The sequence below is a fragment of the Cajanus cajan genome, chromosome 6 (assembly GCF_000230855.2).
Source record: "Cajanus cajan strain Asha chromosome 6, NIPB_CcT2T_4, whole genome shotgun sequence".
Taxonomy (NCBI): Eukaryota; Viridiplantae; Streptophyta; class Magnoliopsida; order Fabales; family Fabaceae; genus Cajanus; species Cajanus cajan.
Genome location: NC_138522.1, coordinates 1,889,337 through 1,915,306, shown reverse-complemented (window position 1 = coordinate 1,915,306; position 25,970 = coordinate 1,889,337). Strand labels below are relative to the sequence as shown.

At 35.8% G+C, this 25,970-nt stretch overlaps 3 protein-coding genes across 8 annotated transcripts; 1 reads left to right on the top strand and 2 right to left on the bottom strand.

Annotated features, from left to right (window-relative positions):
• Window positions 1-3,194: 3,194 nt before the first annotated feature.
• Window positions 3,195-7,778, bottom strand: LOC109795973 (transposon Tf1-107 polyprotein). Its single transcript, XM_083059368.1, has 2 exons — window positions 7,749-7,778; window positions 3,195-7,586 (listed from the first exon to the last, which is right to left on the bottom strand). The coding sequence occupies exons 1-2, from the start codon at window positions 7,776-7,778 to the stop codon at window positions 4,398-4,400; spliced, it is 3,219 nt and encodes a 1,072-aa protein (XP_082915494.1). The 3' UTR covers window positions 3,195-4,397.
• A 6,608-nt stretch (window positions 7,779-14,386) lies between these two features.
• LOC109797128 (ethylene-responsive transcription factor ABR1) lies at window positions 14,387-15,898 on the top strand. The gene is made up of 2 exons (XM_020357051.2): window positions 14,387-14,742; window positions 14,961-15,898. The coding sequence occupies exons 1-2, from the start codon at window positions 14,556-14,558 to the stop codon at window positions 15,632-15,634; spliced, it is 861 nt and encodes a 286-aa protein (XP_020212640.1). The 5' UTR covers window positions 14,387-14,555; the 3' UTR covers window positions 15,635-15,898.
• Window positions 15,899-16,626: 728 nt separating this feature from the next.
• Window positions 16,627-24,143, bottom strand: LOC109797313 (26S proteasome non-ATPase regulatory subunit 12 homolog A). Of its 6 annotated transcripts, XR_002239690.3 has the most exons (13): window positions 23,831-23,946; window positions 23,542-23,736; window positions 22,568-22,675; window positions 22,358-22,462; window positions 22,186-22,242; window positions 21,899-22,095; window positions 19,275-19,374; window positions 19,077-19,189; window positions 18,824-18,974; window positions 18,601-18,678; window positions 17,936-18,183; window positions 17,697-17,780; window positions 16,627-16,927 (listed from the first exon to the last, which is right to left on the bottom strand). XR_002239690.3 is itself a non-coding variant. In XM_029270797.2 (12 exons), exons 1-11 carry the CDS (start codon window positions 23,843-23,845, stop codon window positions 17,965-17,967), a joined length of 1,338 nt encoding a protein of 445 aa, XP_029126630.1. In that variant the 5' UTR covers window positions 23,846-23,947; the 3' UTR covers window positions 16,627-16,927; window positions 17,936-17,964. The 6 variants fall into 6 exon arrangements, 5 of the variants coding, with proteins under 5 accessions (XP_029126630.1, XP_082932617.1, XP_020212908.2 ...); XM_029270797.2 differs by lacking the exon at window positions 17,697-17,780 and having other exon boundaries at window positions 23,831-23,947; XM_083076491.1 differs by lacking the exons at window positions 16,627-16,927; window positions 23,831-23,946 and adding an exon at window positions 23,991-24,143 and having other exon boundaries at window positions 17,462-17,780.
• Window positions 24,144-25,970: the final 1,827 nt, after the last annotated feature.

The following is a 25,970-nucleotide window of genomic DNA, read 5'->3' as shown; positions in this document are numbered from 1 at the left end:
ATTGCGAAATATCATGTTTCGTAATCTTTTATTTGGAATTAGTCCGATCCTTAAATCTTATAAATAATTTAATAATTGCGTTATTGACTATTCAAATTCATTTTTTTATAACATTTGAATTATGATTTAATTACATTTATGATATGTTTAAATTGTTTTAATTATTAAATTTATTACGTCTTAATTTTGATATTATTACATAATAATTTAATGTCTTTAACCAAAATCGTGGCTATTAACAATAAAAATAGCTTTCGAAAAATTATCTTTTCTCACTTACTCTCTTGTTCTTTTGGGTTCAATTTTTCGACTTGTCATTTATTAGCCTCAGAAAAATCTAAGTGGTTTTTGTTGCATTCTGGAAGGCTATGAATAAGTTTTATATCGGTGTTTGATATACTCAAAAATTATAAATTCTATAAATGATTATTCATATGATAATTAATTCTGTTAAGTTCGTCATAAATATTTTTAAAAATATTTATAAGTATTATTTAATAATCATAAATTTTTATTATATTAATTAAATAAATTAAAATAATGTGATATTTTACCACAATAAAACATTTCTTAAGTTTAATTCACGATATTAGATTCCTATCTACTTCATGCGAATAATTTGACGAGAGACTAGTGTAAAGAATATTTTTGAGAAATGTTTTCTGAAAAGGTTATTCTTTAAATGATAAATCAAATATGAAAAACTAACATTTTCAACTTTAGATTCCTCAAAAAAATAAAATATTTCGCATACTAAATGTTTCCTTACGATAAGTTGTCACACATAAGAAAATTTGTAACACCTCAAATTTTTTTAAATAAATTAATATATTTTTAATTAATTAAGGGATTTTGAAAAATAGTGGAGATGTTTTATTTAATTATATGTGTTTTAATTAATTCTTCAATTCCCCTAAAAAATTAATTCTTTAATTAAGTGTAATATTTTGGAAAATATGTGTTTTATATTGTGGCTTTATTTTAATTATATTTATGTTTAAAATGAAAATAAGAGAGGGAATTGGTTTTTATAAAGGGAGGTTTTAAGCATAAGCTATTTACTCTTCTTTTTCTTATATGTGTTCTAATGTACATCAAGATAAGAAGAGTAGAGTGAGTAGTTTCGCTTTGAGGTTTAGATTTATGATGGTAGTGTGATTGACCTCTAATATCTTTTCTAATATTGTATGATGTGAGGAAGAAATCCCAATTCTATTTTATAATATATGAATTTGTGTACCATACTCTTCTTATGTGCCTTATTTATGATGATCGAGACATATGTAGAATCAATTTTGTGTTAATTGTTGTAATTGTGAATTTATAAGTGTTTGTGGTTCCATAGGAACCCTAAATATAAAGTAAAGTGAATTAGTAATTAACAACGATGTTTTGGATATAAACATGTTTAATTGTTGGCTTGTATGGGTATAGTTAGGCTTATTGCATCTTTTTATCCATTGGATACCATGTTTTGTGCCTTGGGTTGCCTTGGGTGATTTTTTGCACTTTTTGTGGATGAGACGTTTAAGTGTGGGAGCTCTAGGGGCTCCTTGGTACAATCTTGTCGGATGTGATCCTTCTAGAGAGCAACATATGCTTTTTGAGTGAATTGCATCGGGTAGAGGGTACCTGATGCTGTGTGTTTACCTATTTGTTTTTTTGTATATAATCATGTGTTTTAAGATACTTAATTAATGTAATGACCCCTATTAATGATAGATCATAGTATGCTAGTTTAGTAATGGATTAAGTGTAACTTAATAGTATGTTTTACTATGTGTTTCTCTAAGGCTTGCTAATGGTTATATATGATGTATTTATGTGTTGGCCACATGATGGTCATATACATGAAGTCTAAGTTGAGGCTTTGCAAGGATAAAGTTTCGGCATGATTTCCTAGCTGTGATATGGATAACATGTGTGGTATGTTCTTGTGATTTGTGATAATGAGATAACATGATAACATGATAAGTACACTGGGTCTTGTGTGACATGCATTATGAGCATAAGTGTTGTTTGTGAAGGATATGATACAAAATACAATAACCAAGGAAGGTTCCCTTTGTAAGAGCTTGGGAATTTATGAGAATGGAGACAATTGGTTTGGAAGTCTTGGTTGTTTGTGTGCATGAGATGAAACTTGCACAACATGGAAAGGGTGAAATGTATATCATTTAGTAAAGTTTGTGTACATTACATTTGTGTGAATTATGGTTAATTATATATCGAGATATTCCTTTGTCTTATGATCGACTATATTGTGCTTATATACTCGCTATGCTATGTCTTGTTTGTATTTGGTTATCCAAATATATCTCACACCAATAATTAGAGTAAGATGTTTCTTACCCCCTTTCGTTCTTTTTGATGTTCTTGTATATGGGTGAGGATCATTATCGAGATGATGAGATTGGAGATGAGGCTTAGGCCTTATGTTTGGTGTTGAATTTTGATAGGATGTGACATTGGAGATATAGTTAAGATTTTATATATTTGTTGGTTTCTTCATGATAGGACTTATGTTAGTTTTTCTTAGTTGTAATGACTTGTTTAGTCATGTATTTAGTTCTTTGTGATTTTGTTATGTTTTCATATATGATGTAACGACCCGGCTAGTCACTACACACGGCATCGTACACTAGAAACTCCAGACAGATAGAACAAGTATAGAAATATAGGATCTAGAATGTATAAATATACAAAGTTCTGGTTTGACTAGGGTTAAAGTGCACCAAAGAAAATTACAACCAAATGTTACTATCCCAAGTAGCTACAAGCAAAATATCCACACAAGCAAAACAGCTCCAAGGTTCGCCGGAGACTCATCCCAAGACGCCCACCTATTCCTGTTCTGCTCCCATACATAGTATGATCATCGCAGTCCAACAACATGGAAAACAGCAAAGGGTAAGCTAGTATACTTTAAAAATCAACCTATAATTAAATGCATAGTAATATGATTAAGTCCGTCAACAGCAACAGCAACAGCAACAGCAACAGCACCACCTCAAGTGGTTATAATGGCCCCTCAATTAGGCACATATCAACACCAGCTAGCGGTTATTACAACACCACGTATGTGGCAAACAACAGCACCGACTTAACGGCTACAACACCACACCATTCAGCATAGTACAGCATGGCATATTACAGCACAACACAACATTTCAACACATCATACAACTCAGCTTGGCTCAACAACATTAATCAATATTAGTCAGCATAAATCAGCATATTAAAAAAAAACACATCCAAAACAACCTTCAACTTATCATAATCACTCATTGTAAAACGACAACCATTACTAATTATAGAATATCTGGAGTCATAATGCTCCTATCATGTTCATCCTTATATCATATTAATGATAAGAAAATTTCCTACAACTCTCAGGAAGACCCCAAATCCTAATTCTTTCATCTACCATGTTAAAAATTTTAAAAACCGAAACAGCTATAACTAATGCTGATAGCTTGACCCCTCTTCACTAAAACGGCCATATCTGGAGTTCTAAAACTCCTTTTTGAGTGATTCCAGCGCCATTGGAAAGCTAACATCCAAGGCTACAACTTTCATGAAGACTACAAAGTCCAAATCTGAAAGTACAAAGGCGCTCAGCGCCTCCAAAGCGCTCAGAGCTTTGCCCCCAAAGATTCTCCTCTAGCTCTCTGCCTCTAAAGCGCTCAGCGGTTTAAAACGGCTCAGTCGTTTGGCTCCAGGGGGCTCTCTGCCCCCAAAGCGCTCAGTGCCTTAAAACGGCTTAGCCGTTTGCGACAGCGAACACAATCCCTCCACCATTTTTGAACAACAATCCTGCAGATCTTAACAGAAAATTAACATGCAAATGGATCAAAATGTCACATTTTCATCAAGGAGTTCAAAGATACCAGCTTTATATGCATGCAACCACAAATCAGAGAAAATCAAACTTTGGATTCAAGACCACAAAACCCCCAAAGTTTCAGCAGCTCAGCCAATAAAATCACTCATTTTCAACCACCAAAGAGTTCGTAGAACTCGTTTCAACCCCAGAAAAACCAAATGACTAGCTTCCCTTACCTCAAAATGAAGATCGCAACTTCCGGGAATGAGAAAAGGAGAAGAAGGGGAAAAGCTCCACGAAGAAGAAAGTGACCCACGCCTCAGTTAGTCCTCAACACGCGAAACAGCACCTTGAATTCACACCCCAAGGAGAAAGATTAGTGAAGTGAGGAGGGAGGAGTAAGGAGAGTAAGGGTGAAGGGAAATGGAGAGTGAGTGGGAGAGGGGGGTGTCGGGGAGAGAAAAAAAATGAATAGGGGAAGTAGGGTCTCACAACCTCCCCAACAACAGGAGTTTTCGTCCCCGAAAACAGACTTACTTGGGAAAAGAAATGGATACTGCTCTCGGCACTGCTACTCAACCTCCCAAGTAGCCTCACCAGTAGCTGCATCCCACAGCACCTTTACCAGAGGAATGAACTTGCCTCTCAACTCTTTCAACTTATGATCAACCACAGCTACTGGCAACTTCTCATACGTCAAATTCTCCTTCACCTGTACATCATCTAGCTCCACCACATGACTCGGGTCATGGACGTACTTTCTCAGCTGGGAGACATGAAACACATCGTGCAGGTTTGAAAGGGACGGTGGCAAAGCCAACCGATAGGCAACTGGACCTACCCGGTGTATGATCTGATAAGGACCCACAAATATTGGTGTTAACTTCCGAGCCTTCAGCGCTCTACCCACACCAGAAGTCGGAGTCACCTTCAGAAACACATGTTCCCCCTCAGCAAACTCCAAAGACTTACGCCTTTTGTCAGCATATGATTTCTGCCTACTCTGGGCAGTCCTCATTTTCTCCTGAATCATCTTCACCTTCTCAGTAGTCTGTAGGATCAACTCTGGTCCCACAACCACTGACTCACCATCCTGAGACCAGCACAAAGGAGTCCTACATCTCCTGCCATATAAGGCTTCAAACGGCGCCATCCCAATACTAGCATGAAAACTGTTGTTGTAAGTAAACTCCACAAGCGGTAATACCTCCTCCCAACTACCCAAGTGATCTAACACACAAGCCCTCATCAGATCCTCCAAGGACTGGATTGTCCTCTCCGACTGACCATCTGTCTGCGGATGATAAGCAGAACTCAGCTTCAGCTTTGTGCCTAGAGCTTGGTGTAGACTCTGCCAAAATCTGGAAGTGAACCTCGGATCTCGGTCGGAAATAATACTGGAAGGCACCCCGTGCAACCGTACTATCTCCCTCACATACAACTGTGTCAGCTTCTCCAAGGACCACTTCATGTTGACAGGCAAGAAATGCGCACACTTGGTCAACCGATCAACAATCACCCAGATAGCATCACTATTCCTAGCGGACCTAGGCAACCCCACAATGAAATCCATAGTAATGCTATCCCACTTCCATTCCAGAATTTCCATCTGCTGCATTAACCCACTCGGCTTCTGATGCTCAACCTTTGCCTTCTGACAGGTCAGACAGGCCGCCACATACTCAGCTATCTCCCTCTTCATACCAGACCACCAGAAAGTCTTCTTGAGGTCTTGGTACATCTTAGTCATACCTGGGTGTATGCTAAGTCTACTTTTGTGGCCCTCCTCCAGCACAGCTCTCTTCAGCTCAGCGTCCTGAGGTAGGCAAATCCTGCCCCTAAACCTCAAGATCCCATCTTCTCCCCGCGCAAAACCAGCAGCTTTCTCGGTACCCAATAAACCAAGAAGTCTCACCAATTCCTCATCCTGCAACTGCTTGAGTCCAACCTGCCTCAAGAACTCATTAGTTATGGTAACTGCCCCACAACTAATGTGATCCTGAGCTAACTTCACACAGAGATTCAAATCTCTGAACTTCTCAACCAGCTCCAGCTCCTTCATCATCATGTTCGACATGTGGATGGATTTCCTACTTAGTGCATCTGCCACCACATTGGCCTTGCCCGGATGATACATCAACTGAAAATCATAATCCTTCAGAAACTCCATCCACCGCCTCTGCCTCATGTTCAACTCTTTCTGATCAAACAAGTACTTCAGACACTTTTGATCACTAAAAACGTTGAACCGTGCACCATATAAATAATGCCTCCATATCTTCAAGGCAAATACCACAGCTGCTAACTCCAAGTCGTGAGTAGGATAATTCCTCTCGTGATTCTTCAGTTGCCTTGAAGCATACGCCACCACCCTCCCGTTTTGCATCAGCATACAGCCCAGACCCTGGTGAGAAGCATCACAATATACCTCAAAAGGTTCACCAGAATCCGGCAACATCAGCACGAGAGTAGTAGTTAACCTTCTCTTCAACTCAACAAAACTCTGCTCACATGCATCAGTCCAAATGAATGGCTGCTCCTTCCTAGTCAGCTGGGTCAGAGGCGTTACTATCTTGGAGAATCCCTCAATGAACCTCCTATAGTAACCCGCCAAACCCACAAAACTTCGAATATCAGTGACGGTTCTGGGACGCTCCCACTGCAACACCGACTCCACCTTAGTCGGATCAACAGCAATCCCCTTAGCTGAGATCACATGTCCCAAGAACTTCACCTCATCTAACCAGAACTCACATTTTGAAAGCTTAGCATACAACTGCTTCGCCTTCAAAATCTCCAGCACTGTCCTCAAGTGTTCATCGTGCTCCTCCCGGTTCCTTGAATAAATCAAGATATCATCAATGAACACCACAACGAATTTATCCAAGAACGGCCGAAAGATCCTGTTCATGTAGTCCATGAACACAGCAGGGGCGTTGGTCACACCAAACGGCATCACAACATACTCATAGTGACCATACCTAGTCCTGAAAGCAGTCTTCGGTATGTCACCCTCCCTCACCCTAATCTGGTGATAGCCTGATCTCAAATCAATTTTGGAAAACACTGATGCTCCCCTCAATTGATCCATTAAGTCATCTATCCGTGGAAGTGGATATTTGTTCTTAATGGTCAATTTGTTCAGCTGTCGATAATCAACACACAGTCGACTACCTCCATCCTTCTTCTTTACTAATAACACCGGAGCACCCCACGGTGAAACGCTCGGTCTCACCAACTGCTTTTCCAATAAGTCCTCTAACTGACCTTTCAGCTCAGCCAGCTCAGCAGGAGCCATCCTATAGGGAGCTACTGACACTGGTCCCGCACCTGGAACCAAGTCAATGCTGAACTCCATCTCCCTAACAGGAGGCAATCCAGGCACCTCGTCAGGGAACACCTCGGCATACTCCCTCACCACATCGATACCAGCTAAGATCCTCTCGGTCTCCACACTCGTGGCAGCAAGCAGAAGACAGCACTCTGCCCCATCCCTCAGCAGGGACTCAGCTTGGACAGCTGAGATCAACAGCTCATCCTCCTCTTGAGGGAAGATTAACCGCCTATTGGCACAGTCTATAAGGATGCGATTGGCAGACAACCAATCCATCCCTAAGATTATGTCAATATCCACCAAAGGTAAACAAATCAAGTTCACCTTGTACTTCTTCTCATTCACCACAACTGGACAACCCACGCATAATTCAGAAGCAATCACAGAAGCAGAAGCGGGCGTCGACACAAGTAGTCTCAACCCCAACTCACACACAGGCACACCCAACAAAGCAGCACATGCATATGATATAAATGAATGTGTAGCACCAGAGTCAAATAGAATCATCACATCCTTACCAGCGGCTTTGCCCTTCCCCTTCACAAGATCAGAAGAAGTCGAAGCCTCAGCACCCGTCAAAGCAAATACCCTACCAGTAGTAGTAGGTCTGTCACCCATTTGTGTATCAGCTCTCTGTGCACTACTCCTCTGAGTATCAGCCCTCTATACATTACTCCTCTGAGTGCTCCTCTCTAGTCTATCCCTCGTAGGACAATTGGCCGACTCGTGGCCCATCTGATGACATCTGAAGCAACGACTCTCCGTGTGCGGACAGTCCCTGATAAAGTGGGGCCCAGCACACCTGAAACACCTCAGAGTGGCACCTCCACTCTGTCTACCTCCACTAGCAGCACTGGAAGATTGCCTAGAAACAGAACCCCCTTGCCGTGGTTGGGGCCTGTCATATGGTTTCCTCTGACTCTCACCCTTCTTGGACCCAGATGGTCCCCCAATAGTCCTCACAGCACGGTTGCCACCTTCCAACTGCTCAACCACCTTCGCCTTCTCCACTAAGGCTGGGAACTCCGTGATGGCCATAGGCACCACCATCCTCTTCAGCTCATATTTCAATCCATCTGCAAATTTCCTGCATTTCCAAGCCTCAGGCATACCCTGCGAATAAAAACGGGCTAGGTGCTCGAATTTTATCGCATACTCTGATACTGTCATCCCACCCTAATGCAATCGCATAAATTCAGCCTCCTTGGCGTGCCTCACGCTCTCAGGAAAGTATTTCTCTATGAACACTGTCCTGAAACACTCCCAGTTAACTGTAACTCCTCTAGCAACAAGCATTTGATAGGTGCCTCCCCACCAATGCTCAGCCTCTCCCACAAGCATGTACACAACATATGCTAACCTCCTCTCGGGAGGACATCCTAGGACAGTGAAAATCTTTTCCAACTCACGGATCCAGCGGTCAGCTACCTCTGAATCCCCATCTCCTGCAAACTGCGGAGGGTTACACTTCCGGAACTCAGCAAGATCCCGGCTCTCCTGTGACCCTGCAGGTCTTGCTGCACCAGCTCCAGCTCTCTCAGCCTCCATCCTAGCAAAATAGGCATTTTGTTGTTGCATAGCCATGGCCAACATCTCTAGGGCACGGGCTATCTGCTCATTTGTCCTATTCATCTTCTACAAAGGTAACAACATCTTTAGTAAACAATAACTAAACCACACAAAAATCAACAGCACAACAAATCATCACATCAATTTCAGCACAGCAATTTTCAGCACAGCAGACGTCACAGTAAAACAACACAGCACAGAGCTAACACAGCAAAAAGCCTAAAGGGACCACCCCTAAAGAGTGTCCACTAGACTCGAACTGCTCTGATACCACTAAAGTGTAACGACCCGGCTAGTCACTACACACGGCATCGTACACTAGAAACTCCAGACAGATAGAACAAGTATATAAATATAGGATCTAGAATATATAAATATACAAAGTTCTGGTCTGACTAGGGTTAAAGTGCACCAAAGAAAATTACAACCAAATGCTACTATCCCAAGTAGCTACAAGCAAAATATCCACACAAGCAAAACAGCTCCAAGGTTCGCCGGAGACTCATCCCAAGACGCCCACCTATTCCTGTTCTGCTCTCATACATAGTATGATCATCGTAGTCCAACAACATAGAAAACAACAAAGGGTAAGCTAGTATACTTTAAAAATCAACCTATAATTAAATGCATAGTAATATGATTAAGTCCGTCGTCATATTTAATAGCACATTTGCACAGCTCATACTATTCAGCAATATCAGCACCGCGATGCGGCTACATCGACACTGCTTAGCAGCAGCAACAGCAACAGCAACAGCAACAGCACCACCTCAAGTGGTTATAATGACCCCTCAATTAGGCACATATCAGCACCAGCTAGCGGTTATTACAGCACCACGTATGTGGCAAACAACAGCACCGACTTAACGGCTACAGCACCACACCATTCAGCATAGTACAACATGGCATATTACAGCACAACACAACATTTCAACACATCATACAACTCAGCTTGGCTCAACAGCATTAATCAATATTAGTCAGCATAAATCAGCATATTCAAAAAAAAACACATCCAAAACAAGCTTCAACTTATCATAATCACTCATTGTAAAACGACAACCATTACTAATTATAGAATATCTGGAGTCATAATGCTCCTATCATGTTCATCCTTATATCATATTAATGATAAGAAAATTTCCTACAACTCTCAGGAAGACCCCAAATCCTAATTCCTTCATCTACCATGTGAAAAATTTTAAAAACCGAAACAACTATAACTAATGCTGATAGCTTAACCCCTCTTCACTAAAACGGCCATATCTGGAGTTCTAAAACTCCTTTTTGAGTGATTCCAGCGCCATTGGAAAGCTAACATCCAAGGCTACAACTTTCATGAAGACTACAAAGTCCAAATCTGAAAGTACAAAGGCGCTTAGCGCCTCCAAAGCGCTCAGAGCTTTGCCTCCGGAGATTCTCCTCTAGCTCTCTGCCTCTAAAGCGCTCAGCGGTTTAAAACGGCTCAGCCGTTTGGCTCCAGGGGGCTCTCTGCCCCCAAAGCGCTCAGCGCCTTAAAACGGCTCAGCCGTTTACGACAGCGAACACAATCCCTCCACCATTTTTGAACAACAATCCTGCAGATCTTAACAGAAAATTAACATGCAAATGGATCAAAATGTCACATTTTCATCAAGGAGTTCAAAGATACCAGCTTTATATGCATGCAACCACAAATCAGAGAAAATCAAACTTTGGATTCAAGACCACAAAACCCCCAAAGTTTCAGCAGCTCAGCCAATAAAATCACTCATTTTCAACCACCAAAGAGTTCGTAGAACTCGTTTCAACCCCAGAAAAACCAAATGACTAGCTTCCCTTACCTCAAAATGAAGATCGCAACTTCCGGGAATGAGAAAAGGAGAAGAAGGGGAAAAGCTCCACGAAGAAGAAAGTGACCCACGCCTCAGTTAGTCCTCAACACGCGAAACAACACCTTGAATTCACACCCCAAGGAGAAAGATTAGTGAAGTGAGGAGGGAGGAGTAAGGAGAGTAAGGGTGAAGGGAAATGGAGAGTGAGTGGGAGAGGGGGGTGTCGGGGAGAGAAAAAAAATGAATAGGGGAAGTAGGGTCTCACATATGATACTTCTATCTAAGAGAATTTGTGATTATTTTCCTATTCTGTAAAGTTTATTTCGAACCCTTTTCTCATTTTCTTTATTTTATATGTTTATACTAGCATGTGGAGTAAAAAGTGTACAAAGTCAATTTGTTTGTGTTTTTAGCACCTAAAACTACAATATAAAAGACTTACCATGGTTGATGACATGAACATTGATACGCCTTTTGTTTTTCTTCATTTTGCCAATCACCTACGTCAAGCCATTGTTGGATGCCTCTAAGATTGAGGTCTTTGTTGGCAAAAACATTTGATGCTGGCAGAAGTGTGTGGAGTCATTCACGCAATTTCAACATCAAAATCAAATTCTAATTCAACTATTAAGAAAATCAAATATTGGACTTGTGCAAATAAGATAAGTCATCACACCTTGCTTTACACATCTTATCTAACAAGTTGTTCGATGTCCATTGTTCCTACAAAAAGTAAAAGAAACATTGGACTTCATGAGGTTGAAGTACATTACCAAGGACATCTTTAGACAAAAAATCATAATAAAAAATTACTACTGTTGGGAGATGATTGAAGACAATATAAGGGCATCAAGGTCTAGATTAATAAGTATCACAAATTGTCTAATAGTGTGTTTGGATAAAGAATTTTACAAATTCAAGGAATTTTAAATTCTTAGTATTTGAATTACTTTGATTTCAATTTCTATCATTCTTAAAATATTTTGTTTGGATGAGTCAATTCAAATTTCTTAAATTTTAAATTATTGAGTTGAATATGATAATTTGATTCCATCATAGTAAAATTGATTTAAAAAATATATTTATGTTAAAATTTTTAAATTAAATTTTATAAAAATAAATATTAATCCATTTTTAAATATTTAATAATTTTAAAAATTAATATTAGATAATATTTAATAATTTTAAAAATTAATATAAGATAATATTTAATAATTTTAAAAATATTTTTGAATATCCAATAATTAAAAGAATGAAGAGATAAGATAAAATATATAGGTGAAATAAGAAAAATAAATATGAGGAATTTCAAATTCTCCCACTTTTGAGAGAATTTGAAATTATACTATTTTAAGAAATTTCATAAATGCTTGAATTTCAAATTCTTTGTAAATTCCTTATCCAAACAAAGCATTTCACCTCAAAAAATTTGAAATTCTTCAAATAAATAATTACCCTATATAAATTTATCATTCAAACACACTATAAAGACTTTCTGGCGGAAAATATTTTTCTTCCTATTGAGTTTGTGTCTAAGCGGTTGATTGAGAAGTTTCCAAAAATTGGATTTGCCAAAAAAATGGATTAACCACAAGCAACATAAGTATAGACACTACTTCAATTTTAGCAAAGGAAAAAGTTTTTCTAAAATTCACATTTGGAAAGACACTTTTCTCAAGTAATGTACAACGTGTCTTCCATCGGAATTAACTTAATTTTTATAGCACGTACTTTGAAAAAAAGTTGAGTTTAAAGTGTCATATATAATAAGTAGACTGAGTAGATATAATCAAAGTCCTATAAGACTTACAAAATATTTAAAAGATAACATTAATTATTAGGATGCACTTATAAGAGTTACAAAGATAGCATGAATTATGGTATTAAATATAGGAAATTTTTTTTTCCAGTATTAAAAGATATAGTAATGCGAATTGAATTTTTTTTATTTAGATGAGGTCAAATCCATCGTATATATAATTGGTGAAAATGAATTATTTTCTTCAACAATCATTCTTTTAAAAATGAGACCAACCAAATTAGTGTGATAAAATAGTTGTTAAAAAACTTATTATACATTTAATTTAACCTTAAATGCGTGAATCAACTTCTATATATAATTAGTCAAATTTGTTTATAAAAAGATATATTTAATCTATCACCACGCGTGAATCAACCCTCAAGCTTGTGGTGCAATTACCTTCTATGAAGGCTACTGTGTTTCTAGGAAAAAAAAAATCCAATACCTGAAGTTCACATGACTTTTGCCCCCACTAAATTTCTGGATAAGGTTTTGCGTCTACATTTTTAACAGTTTGATGGGAATGAATTGATAAAAAAACAACAAATGTGAACTTGACAGTGTGTATACTGCATTAATTCATATTTTTTTCATCTTAACAGTTGGAGGAAACTACATCCAATCCAATGAACAATGTATTTGGTGGGTCCTTACGTTAGTTGTTGCAGCCTTTCGGTTCATCCCTGTCGAGGAGGTTTCAACTGGGCAATAGATCCACTTAAAAAGGAATTGCGTGACACCATTAATTGACCATCTTTTGTTTTAGTTTCTAAACTAAAATTGGGTCACACCAATTACCAAATTTAGTTCTTGGATGCATCCTTCCAAAACCCGCCACATTGGATTTTGTCCAACTTAAAAAAATGTTACATTATAATTTTATTTTAATTATTAAATAAAATCTCATACTAATTTAATGTTCATTAAGGTTTTCTGGTCCTCTTGAATTTTAGATTTTTAATTTTAGTCTTTATAATATTTTTTTGTCCATTTTTAGTATTTCGTTTATTTTAATTATCAATATCAGTTTCTATAGAGTTAAAATTTATATTTTATTACCCATTTTTAAGTCTATTTTAGAAACTAAAAATAGACAAAAGAATTTTATAACTAAAAGAAATCTAAAATTTTAGATTGACAAAAATATTTACAAATCCCCAGAATTTATTTTTAAAGATACTGAATTTTAGTTATTCAACAAGACCTATATGATTTTTTTTTGTCTTTAATCACAACATTTTTGAAGTTTGAATATATAAGTTGGTGTAAATTATTAAAATCTTTGACTACTAGCCGACTTTAACGAGTCAATTAGAAAAATTTATTTTTATTTAAAACATTATATTAAAAAATGGCAAGCAACATATTATGATTTTTTTTACTAGACATTCTTTATTAAAATGTATATATTTTTGTCCTTAATTAAATATATATATATATACCCTCTAAAAGAAGTTAATATAAAATTTGTGTCACTTTTACTATTCCTAGTATTTAGTTGTCATGTCGGCCCTTTGAGCCGACTACCACCAAAGAGTTGCCAAACCGCCAAGGCGGTTCTCTCCACACACAGCACTTGCGCCGCCAACATTATGCTTTCACATCTTTATATTAATATTTTAATAACAGTAGTTTAAAATATTATTATATTCCATTATTTAAAAATTAGTATTGCCTTTCATTTATTTATTTAGTCCATATGAAAAATCTTGATAGATATTTATTAATATAGAATTTTCTTAAGCTCCACCCTTTGCTTCACCAACTGATTGGTATGTCATTTAATTTCTCCACGAAAATGTCAGGGAACTTAATTGATAAATTTAGAGAAAATAAAATGAAAAATTCAAACCGCTTTATTTATTTAATTAATTATTGTTTTATGATTCTATTGGAGTTACTTAGTAAATAAGGAGAAGTTGTACAATCAACAGCTGTTCATTAAATCACCACCGACTGACTCTATGGCGGCGCCTGCAAACAACTTGAACCTTTCCATCGTTCCATATTCTCCCAACCATATATATATATATATATATATATATGAAGAAACAAACCTATGGGGTTGTGGGGTTGAATTGAAGGGAACTTTTGCATGCTTTTGATTGCGTTTACACGTGTTATTAATTATCAAAGGTGGCGAATCCAAATCCTGGAGAGAAAGCAAAGGACGTTGACAAGAGGGAACATGAAGAAGGGATAAGCAACACAATGCAAAGGCTATTGCCCGGTTTGAATAGGGAGAGAGAGATGTCTGCTATGGTCTCAGCTTTGACCCACGTCGTCTCCGGAGATGTGCCACCCGCTGATCATCATGTTGTCGTTACACCTAATTCTGTTGCCACTGCCACCTCTTCTCTCAAGAGAAGTAGACAACACCACACACCCTTCTCAAAAAGTAAGCACCACGTTAACTCTTCTACAATCCATGATACTTAATTTTCTATCATCATGGGTCGGTCCATGTTTGGACAATATTTTCTTCAATTCTATATTATTCTAATTGTAACAGAGAACAGAAGAGTCAACAATATGTTGTTATTTTATGTTTTATGTGTGAGATAGTTAGCCTTAGCCATGATATAAAAAGGTATATTTACGAGATTAATTGTACAGGTGCAGAATGTTCAAACAGCAGCACAAGGGAAATGGAGAATGCTGTGTATGAATACAGAACAACGAGAAGAGAGAACGAGAATGTGAGTAGAGAAGAGGGAAGGAGAAAATACAGAGGAGTGAGACAAAGGCCATGGGGGAAGTGGGCTGCAGAAATAAGAGACCCATTCAAAGCGGCGAGGGTGTGGTTAGGGACATTTGACACGGCTGAGGCTGCTGCAAGGGCATACGATGAAGCTGCCCTTCGTTTTAGAGGGAACAAGGCCAAACTCAACTTTCCTGAGAATGTCACTCTCCGACAACAACCTCAACCTCAACCTCAATTTAGTATCTCCGATTCTTCAACATCTCTTGTTTCCGTTACAACGTCCACCGACCCTGTTGTTCACACCACACCTCTTATCCCTTATCAGCCTTCTTCTACCGACTATTACGACTGTTTTCAACTCTCGCCCTTCCCCACCAACCTTTATCAGGATCACATGTTTGTCACGTCTTCCATGGCTTCTCATCTTCAATCTTCTTCTTCTTCTTCTTCAACTTCTGCGTTTGCTTCGTCTCTAACTTCTCCTCAGGACACTTCGCTTTCTTCTTTCTATACTACCCAGTTGCCGCCATGGTCTGCCTCTGCCTCTGCCTCTGCCTCTGCTCATAGCTCTTCTTCATCCGGATGATTTTTTTCTCTTTATTTATCGACTCTGTAACTTTTTTTATTATATTTTCATTTCTTTTTTTGAAACCATTATAGCCTCACCTACGCCTCTGTAATGCATACGACCTTTCCTCATTCATGATTTTAGATGAGTGGAAAACTGAATTCCAATGTTTATAGTATTTCATAATCTAGACTCAATACTTTTATGGAAGAGAATAAAATGAATTCAATTTATGTACCATTGGAAAAAATTAAATGAGGAATTTATTTTTAGGTGTTTAAATCTTCTTGATTCGTTTTATTTTATCTTCTTCTATTCGTACATGTTAAACAGCACTTGAAGTAATGTTGAATGAACTCGTTTAAAGATAAATGACAATTTTTTTTTTCTCTTCACAGGATTTTAAGTATAAAATTTTACTACCACTATGATTAATATACATTAATAAATCCCTACTCTAATTTTGAAATTATCAATGTCTCATTTGAATTCTTAGGAAGGAATAAAACCAATAATAATTGGCAAAGTTTGAAGTGGAAGTCTTATGACGCTAAGAACTAAAACCACACTTAAAAGTCTTACTAAAATTAAATAATTTATAATCATAATCGTTGGCTAAGTACTCGTTTGTCCGATCTCTTTCGTAATTCCAACACTCTGACATAGCATGTTAGTAACGTGGTCAGAGAAAAGAGCCTTTGACAATTTGTTACCACCGAACTATTAAATGGTTTAATTTTGAATTTCTTACCAGAAAATCAACATCTTCCTCCTGCAGATTATTTTTCCCTTTTTATCATCCGAAAGTCCTTATCGCAACTTGAAATTCAAACATTCATTCGGCGCATTAGTATATAGAATTGCATCTTGTTGAACTTAGAACCGCCGTTCCAACCTCTAGCTTCTAGGTGAAAGATGGTCCCAATGACTCCTCTAAACACTCGCATATACAAATATACAAATTAAGGTAAACGATGTTTCATAAACTAAAATTTAATGGAACCAATGAATTTGACAGAAACGATCCTGAGGTTGACTACCATGCGGATATTTCAACGTTACTCGACTACGTAAGCAAGAATTCGTTAACAAAAAGTGAATAATACGAGGCACAACATACGTACGCACACAACACACGCGTGAAGATCATTATAAAACATGGGAAAATAAATGGTCTGAACCAAGGCCACAAAACCTTGTAATATAATTCTTCCTTTCGTCTGAGCAAAGTAACTCGAATTATTTTTTTCACTTTAAAGCTTCCTTTTTGATCTTTACACGTCCTCTCACAATCGAGGGAGATAAAGTACACTGCACAGTTAAGACACGTTCACACGTAAGAGCTCAGTAGCGTGTAAAACACCTTAAACAATGATAATGTTGTGCACGTAACACAATCGATCAAGTAATAATAACTTTTATACAAGACCATTGACTCGATCGCTTATTAAGAGGTATAAATATTATTTAAAGAAAAGTCACATGCGTTTATGATGACTAATTGCGTAGTCATAGTTGGACCTTTTAACTTATTTACCGTAATGACATGTACAAAATGATTTTTTATATAAATAATAAAAAAAGTGATTATTGTAGGGTCAGGATCCCCATTTGTCCAAAGCCGGGAGCCATGTCCCAGGACAGTAAATGCAAAGCTTATAAGATTCATTATCTCCAGTAATTGATTGATTAGGATTTCGCAGTCACATGTTCACGTTGAAACCCTTCCTATGCTCCCCCATAACAAAAACATTTAATAAACACCATTCTATACTCAAACAGATAATGCAACTCAATGTAATGAGGAAAACAAGAAGAAAACCGCATCCAAACTGCACAAGAAACTGGAATAAGGAGCCCAAGGAATATGGGAAAATTAAACACACAAGAATATCAGCACTCAATTACTTCCCACCGCGCTACAAACAAGATCGTTTAGGATCCTGTCATAAGTCGGTGGTAAGGTATGCACCATTAGTATACAACGCAAATAAGTATATATCAACTATACCCTAATTGCATAATTGACAATATATAAAATGGAAAGAAAAAAAAAGGGCATCGTCGATTAATCCACTACCTCACCAACCTAATCAGCAACAATTCAAATGAAACATCAAGTTAAGGCACTTCAGTCCAAAATCACATCTATATTGGGGTTCGCCTGCAGTTACCAGATAGAAGCATTGTGATCAAACAGGAAAAACTTTACAAATGAACCATCATGGTACTTCCATATATTACAAAATTTACTTCCCGTCAGTGACTCCTTTAAAAATAATTCATAAGGAAATTTGAGACGAAATGGACAAGCCGTACCTGTAACTTTTGATAGTGATATGGTGCTCTTAAACCTTCAAGGCAGCTTTATGCACCATGGTTTCCTTGTGTATTTGATGGCAGCTCTTCTCCACAAGATCAAGCAGTCTCTCCAAGTTTGCTGCCCATGAGTTAAGAATGTCATTGCTATCCTTGGCTGATTGGAAACAAACTATTCCCATGGGTCTATCAATCTTCGCTACCAATGTCTTAGAAACAACCATATCTGAAAGATGCTTCTCAGCTTCCTGAAAGTTTGCAAGGATAATTATTTGGTTTTTCATATAAAAAGATAAACATTTGAACAGTTTGCAACATCTATATTCACATGTAGCTCATTAAGAAACAACAAAAGACCAGTTTGAGGTGGCAAATGAACTAATGCCAGTGACAGACCCAGAAATTAAGCTTTTATTTCTTAAAAACACAAATATATAAATCTGTGTGGAAGCAACAAACAGATTTACATAATATTAAGAAAAAAATTTCGGACCAAGGCAGCATATAACATGGAACTAGCAAACCAAGCCCTCTTCTTTCCCACTGGTTATTGCAAAAGAAATTGGCTATTCATCTGATACACTAGAGGCTTGCCCAAACACATTAAAAACAATTATTTACCACATGAAAACATTCAGCACATAATCATAACTAGTATCACAAACCTGAACACTCTGACACAAAAGCTCTGCCAGTCTCTTCAAAGTAATCCTTGCATAGTATTTTGATATAACAATAATATTCTGATAATGTAACAAGAATACACCACATTAATGCTCAAATCCTAAATCAAGAAGTGTGAAAAATAAGACACGTCCACAAAACACCTCCCAAGCAAATTGGACGGAGGGAAGGGTCAAAAGAAATACAGCAATGTAAGGGAATTACATGTTCAATTACTCTTTCCTTCAGATCTTCTGCTGCTTTTTCACCCAATTTTTTCCCAAAGTTATTCTCGTTCTTGAACTCATCCTTGTATGCATCCCAAAGAGCTGTCCACTGGATAACCTCCATAGTGACCAACTGTTTCAACAGTAACCTATGGCATAATATATAACAGGTGCATCAAATGACAAGGAAAGCATAACTGAAACATCCAAGCACAGCAGGATGACACACGAGCAAGACTAGGAAGACATACTTAAAGTTTGAAATCTCAGACAGATTCTTATCCTCCAAGGTGGAATTGAGAAGGCTTGACTGCATTGGATCATGTGGTGATAGAACCAAGTACCAACATATTTTCCTCAGGATCTACGTGTACGGAGAATATTTAGAGAAAAAATAAACACAAGCTGACAATAACAGATAAATCAAATAAAGAAAAGGGAAAGCCTACTGGAATCCACTCGGCAGGGTTCTCTTTGACGGATGGAACCTCATATATTTCCTTGTAGCAACGGCAAATTTCAAGATAATTATTTTTATGGGAATAATACCTTCAAGAATAAACAGAAACCATCATAAGACAAAAATTATGATCAGAATGCAAGCATCATCAGGAAGTACCAAAGTTGGCATCAAAAGAATGCAGCACCAAGACAACAATTTTTCAGATTACTGAAAGTTATTTTGAATAGCTCCAAGTTCAAAAAAATGTGGGCACTGGATAACTTGTAGTTAAATGGGATTGGACAGAATATCCAACTATGCCAATTTCCCTGAACTTTCAGATTCAAATGTACAAACACGCAAGTGATAAGCAAAGCAGAGCACATAGTAAAAAATCAAGATTTATGAAACAATATATTTGATGCAATGTTATTAACGGTGGATGGCGACAAGCCAGAAATCCACCATAAGATGTGGATGGTGTTGTGGATTATGGTGGATGCACGGTGGCCATATATATATATATATATATATAGAGGAAAGATCAGTTTATACCTGTGTAAAGACTTAATATTTGCACACTATTCAATAGCTTTATATAGAATGTGATTTTTATTGATTCAACTATTGAATAGCAAGTACTTGTTATCTTAACTGTTTGTGTCAAATCTTGTAAAAGTTAAGCAACAATAAGAATATAATCAAAATGTACTTATTTTAACACACATATATTGCATTAATTTTGATGTATAGTAAGGAAGTATTAAATAGTTTTAGATTAAATTAAGATTTTTCAAATATGATCTATATGATAGAAACTTGCAATCTAATCATGGGTTTTGGAATGAAATTATTTAATAAAAAAATATTGAATGGTGTAAGATTGAGTTTAACTTATAATGGTGTAAACTAGTCTCTTCACATACGCATCACACAATGTACAAAGAAACTGCAAAATATAATAAAGAAAACCAATAACCAATATGAAAACAATAAAGTACAAACATATAATTCACCAAAAGTAACCCAAGTCACAAATTTATTTGACAATATCACTTGTCTCACAGCATATGTTCACTGGAAAGTACAAACAATCAAACTGAACTGATCAAGCAATAAAAGAGAGGAAGAGATATGATTATTTAGAACAGAACAGAGTGGAAGAGAAGAGAGAATGCCTCAATTTTTTTTTTGTGGAAAGAACAATATTGGATTTTTTTGTCAAAAGAAACAGTATGATCAGAAAGAACAGAATGGAAAGAAAGAGGAAGAAAAAGAATATAAAAGGAAAAGAACAGAATGGGAAAAGTGGAAGAGAAAATCATATAATTTAGAAGTTCCACCAAAGTAGCAAGTGGATTCTTGCCATTTGTCATCTCCAAGTCTATCTATCCTCAATGGAATTTAAATTAGATAGTGTTTTAACCTAATTTTTTTTTTGTTTTTAGTTTCTCTTCCTCTTAAAAGGACTATGCCAAATTGCAAACCAATCATAATTTTGGAACAAATCTTAAAAGTAAATTCATCTTTATGATGAAGAAAGCCCAAAAACTAGAGCTTCTGTAGAACCTAATCATAGGATCTTCTACTTTTACACTCTTGATCAAAGTAAAATAGGAAAGAAATAAGAAGGCTAGAAGTAAAGGAGAATAGAATAGAAAAATGTGCTGTTTGGATGGATATAAATAAGAAAAAAGTGGGAAAATCTATGCTTGTTTGGATAAGTTGGAAGAGTGAAAATAATTTCTTTTGTATAAAATAGCTTTTTATACTAATTGTGAAAATTAAATTTAACTATTTTTTTTAACTTTACCATAATTTTAACATACAATTATTTATTATTTTATATTATAAAATAATTATTTATTTTAATTAAAAAAAGTATAAAAAAAATACAACACCTCTTCGCCCCCACTTTTACAGCTCGTTGGGGGGAAATGATTTTATACATGAGAGCTACAAAAAAATTCTTCATTTTTATTTCTCCTTTCAAACAAATAGTGGAAATTTGGTATTTCCATCTTATCTCCCTCCACTCTATTTTCTTCAACTCTATTTAAGATTTTAAGGAAAAAAGAAGACAAAAAAAAATGGTCCAAACACCTGGTATCACATGGAAAGTGAAGAGCTTTAAATCTACTACATTCCCTCCACAGTGGGATATATATAGAAAGAGGCACTGTTCAATGCTTCAGCAAATTCCTTCTCTTTCATTTATAGACCATCAAACCAAGTACAACAAAAAAATAAACACTTGGCAGCAGCAAAGAAAGTCAGAGATTCTAATTTGCTTGATCAGCCAATGAATTATAGTTCCCTAGGTGTAGTTAGTTAAAAAGATTAAGGAAAAAAATTGAAAACTACTTATCCCAAATATGTGGATGCAAATCAGAACAAATGTGCAAGTGAGATGGAAAAAATTCTTCTAAAATTTGTCTCCAAAGTGCATAAACAAGTAAGGATGTATACACCGTTGAATTTATCAGGCTTCGATTGTGATAGTGGCACTATTAAGCTATTTGCTGCTATTGATAACTATGTTTGCAACAAAACAGCATCCAGATTTTAACTCTCCCCACCAGGCAGCCAATTGAACAAGCAAAATAAGACAAGAAGTAGGGAATCTGTTACCGAATCATTAGTTCATAATAGCTCCGCTTCAACTCTGGTAGAGATGGTATATCAGCAGGAGCTTCCTCAACAACATTATCACCTTCTTTAGGCTTTTTCTTTTCCTTTGAAACATCGGCATCAAATACTCTTGTACTAATCTTTCTTGAGAGTATTTGTGCACGAACATAATCCTGACAGTCAAGACACAAACGAACCTGCACAATTAAATGCAAGAGATTTTTAAGTCAGCAACTAAATGGTAACATTAATGTCATTACTTAAGGAAAAATTAGAATATCCCTTACTTGTTCAAGAATGAAAGCAATTTTCTCAGTTTTGGCCATGGCACCAAAAGTTTCCACCTGTTAAGGAAACCAATTGCATAAATCAACTGACAGCTAATTGAACTAACTAGTGACCTACAAAACCCAGAGATGCACAATAAAAGCCAACACAACATTTAAAATTCCCACTGACCGCAATTTCTTGCATCAAATCAGCAGCTTCAGCTATAAGCCCTTGTTCTTCCTTAATCTTTGCAAGTTTCTTGATCAACCGAGCTCTCTCAATCTCCACATATATCTAACAAATGATACAATACAACATATTAAATATACATTTTATATGACAGACTACATTGGAGGATAATAAAAAAAGGAATGAAGAGTAAAAACATCATATGCTCACCTTTCCTGCAGATACACTGTTCAAGGTTTTGATGAGTTCTATACGAGTTTCAAGATCTGGTGTCTCATCAATATATTTCATAGCCTGCTGGACCATTGCTGTCACAGCCTATGTACAAAGAATAGGCTTATGAAAAAAGGAACATATCATGTTTCTTGTAACAATTGCAAGACAACTAGACAAAGTCTCAGCTTTCGGCATTTAGATTATAACTTGTCAAATGCAAAAGTTGTGAGAATGTGCTAATAAGAAATATATCCGTGTTCAGTTTAGTATAGGGGTAAAAGCAAGGGTGAAAATTTCAAGGATCAGTTTATAGCTATTAGCTTATATGGGTTACAAAGAATGTGGATAAGAGTTTGTTTGGACTTTGAATACAAGCTTAAAAGAGTTTTTGAGAACTTCTCTATTATAAAAAGAAACTCCTTATTTTCAGTAGAAAAACTCTTCTAAACTTATATTCAAACAGACTCTAAAACAATTACTATATCAATTTTATTAGCCACATTGTATCGCAAACTGAACCAAGAATTTTTACCCAACAGAACCAACCTTTAAAGGTAAAGGAATTCATACTATTGCATTCCAGTATGCTAGTCCAGCATTTATTTTCCAAACAAACCGTAAGAATAGGAATTATAAGTGATGAGAGACATGTTTGACAGAGAACATCTGCTCTAACTTACATAAAATCTACAAGGTCCTGGCTAGCATAGTTAATACAAACTATCTTCTTCTTTTTTTCAGAGGGATAAGTGAAAACAAAATCTCGGTAGACATTCATTAACATACAATACCTAGCGTGCAACAAAACACTACAAATTCTGAACTACATGATACCATGTTTTAATGCAAACTAAGAAAATCATGGCTACAGCAACTAAAGCCCTAAGAAACCTAACATGATTAAAATACACCTACACATTTTATCCAAATAACAATAAATAAAAAAATAAAACTAGATAGCCCCTCACCTGCTTAAGCTGACCACGTCGTTTTGATAACAGAACAATCTGGTCATTGAGAGTTTTCCAGGCACGCGCTTCGAAGCATAGCCGTAAAATTTCCGTGACGGCGTTTCTGGTGGCGGCGACGTCGCCGGCGAGCCTGGCATGCTTCTCCGCATTCAGCAATTGCTCTATGGCCGCGTCTAAATTCCCTGCGTTCTCCTGCGAAACCAGAAGAATCGTCAATTCAGCTCAGGAAAACCCAAATGCAACATTTCATTTTACTTTTTTTTATTATTTATTTTCTAAAACCTACGGCGAGCAGCTTCATAGGCGGGCATAGAATAGAAGAAGCATAGAGAAAAATGAGAGTGAGTAGTAACAGTAGAATTAGATAAATAAATGTTGAGATCTGCAGTTTGAGTATGAATAACATTTGGGAAACTGAGTAGAGAGAAGCGGGGGCGTACCATAACCATAACCATAACCATGGAACCTTGCGTGCGAGAGGGGAGAAGGGAGGAGCTTCTACAGAAAGAAAGGTACCATATAACATTGAAATATGTTCATGGGCCCAACTATTTTACACTGTCCCTGTCATTGGGGATTTTGGCCCAAAGCTCTCCTTGATGCAACAGTGGGCCTTTTCTTTTACCCCCATAGTGTAAATAGAAAACAATTTTACATAATTGGTGTACGTGCTGATAATAGGAATAGGAAGTTGAAAGTCGACTAGTCCTAAAAAAATTATTGATAGTCGACTTGGTAACTACGAATTTTTTATTTTAAAATTCTAGAAATTAACTATAACAAGATCAATTTATCTCTATTTTGTCGTTTTTTAAATTTAGGATGCTAACAATGATATTGTCTAATTTATTTTTATGTATATTTTAAATATGAAATATATTTTTGATTTTTTTTTTAAATTTAGGAAGATGACACACGCACGCACACAATATATCTTGCCTACTGGCTGCTCTATTATTGAATATTGTATAAAAAAAACTAATGCTACATTGTCATTGCATCTCTTTGTTGGGAAATATAGTGGGAAGTTAAATATAAAAAATAATTTTATTGATGCTCCGCAAGTTAAATTACATAAGTAAATTATTGATCACACTATATTTTAATTTAGAATCTTAAAAAAAATGGATTTATGGATTTTTTTATTTGTTATATAAAAAATTTCTCTTTCAAATAAATTTCTTTCACGTAATATGTTTCTCTCTCTCAAGTAAAAAACATTTTTCCATTATGAGTATTCAATAGTTGTCCTTAAAATTTAACCAATGCCATCAATATGTTTGAGATGCATAACCACTTGCATTGTCATTAACTTTCTAGAGTTTCGTCATTAGTCATTATATCGCTAATATGTTTTAGATATTTACTCTAATATGTTAGGCTCTAATGTTTAACCATTATCATTGATATGTTCATATATATCAATACTGTTATTAGCGTCATTGGGACACACAACCTATCCACCACCAAGAAGACTTTTAACAATTGTCATTCTATGACTTAATTCTTGTTTGATTTAGTTACCTAATTGAATCATCAACTCTTATAAAAGTTATTAAGAATATGAGGAGTTAAAGTCCACCAATGGGAATTAACCAAAAAAGTATGTTTATTACATGTTAAGCCAAAAACTTTAAGGCATAAGGTTTATAGATATTCTAATAAGAGATAGTTAAAAACCAAGAATAATTTAATTAATGAATCATGAGTCAACCACACAAGTAAACTTAACATCATATTTAACTAAAAATCTAAAGGCATTAGGTTTGTGAGCATTTCTCACTTATAATTATTTGGATTGTCCATCTTTATACAATGAGAGGCTTCTGAATCACCAACACTCATTTTTGATCGGTGAAAGATGTAATGGTGGAGGACTTCAATTTCAATGTCTAGATAATAATGGACTATCAAAACTAGACATGACAACTAAACCCGCATTCACAGGTACTTGTTCGACATCAACCTAATTTTGATGAAGAAAACTTGTTTTGATTGAGTACGGGTTTAAATACACACATATATACACACATACATAAATATATAAAGTTATGTTTTTAATTTTTATAAATATTAAAATATAAATTAATTATTTTAATAATTAAATAACTTAAATTATATCAATAACTAAATAGAAAACTTAAAATTATACTTTTAATTAAAAATGTAATTTAATTCTTAATTTTTATTTATAGATTTTTTTTATTGATTATTTTTTATATATTATTTATATTATAATATAATTATTAACTTATAATTTAATTTGTTTAAAATGTATAAATAAATTAAAATTGTAAAATAAAATATGTGATGAGTGTATGTGGATTTACTCGAACCCCAATAAAACCCAATGAAAATGACAATGAGTTATAAAAATATAAATCTACATCTTTAAAATTCAAATCCAAATTTGTCTCCTCTATTAT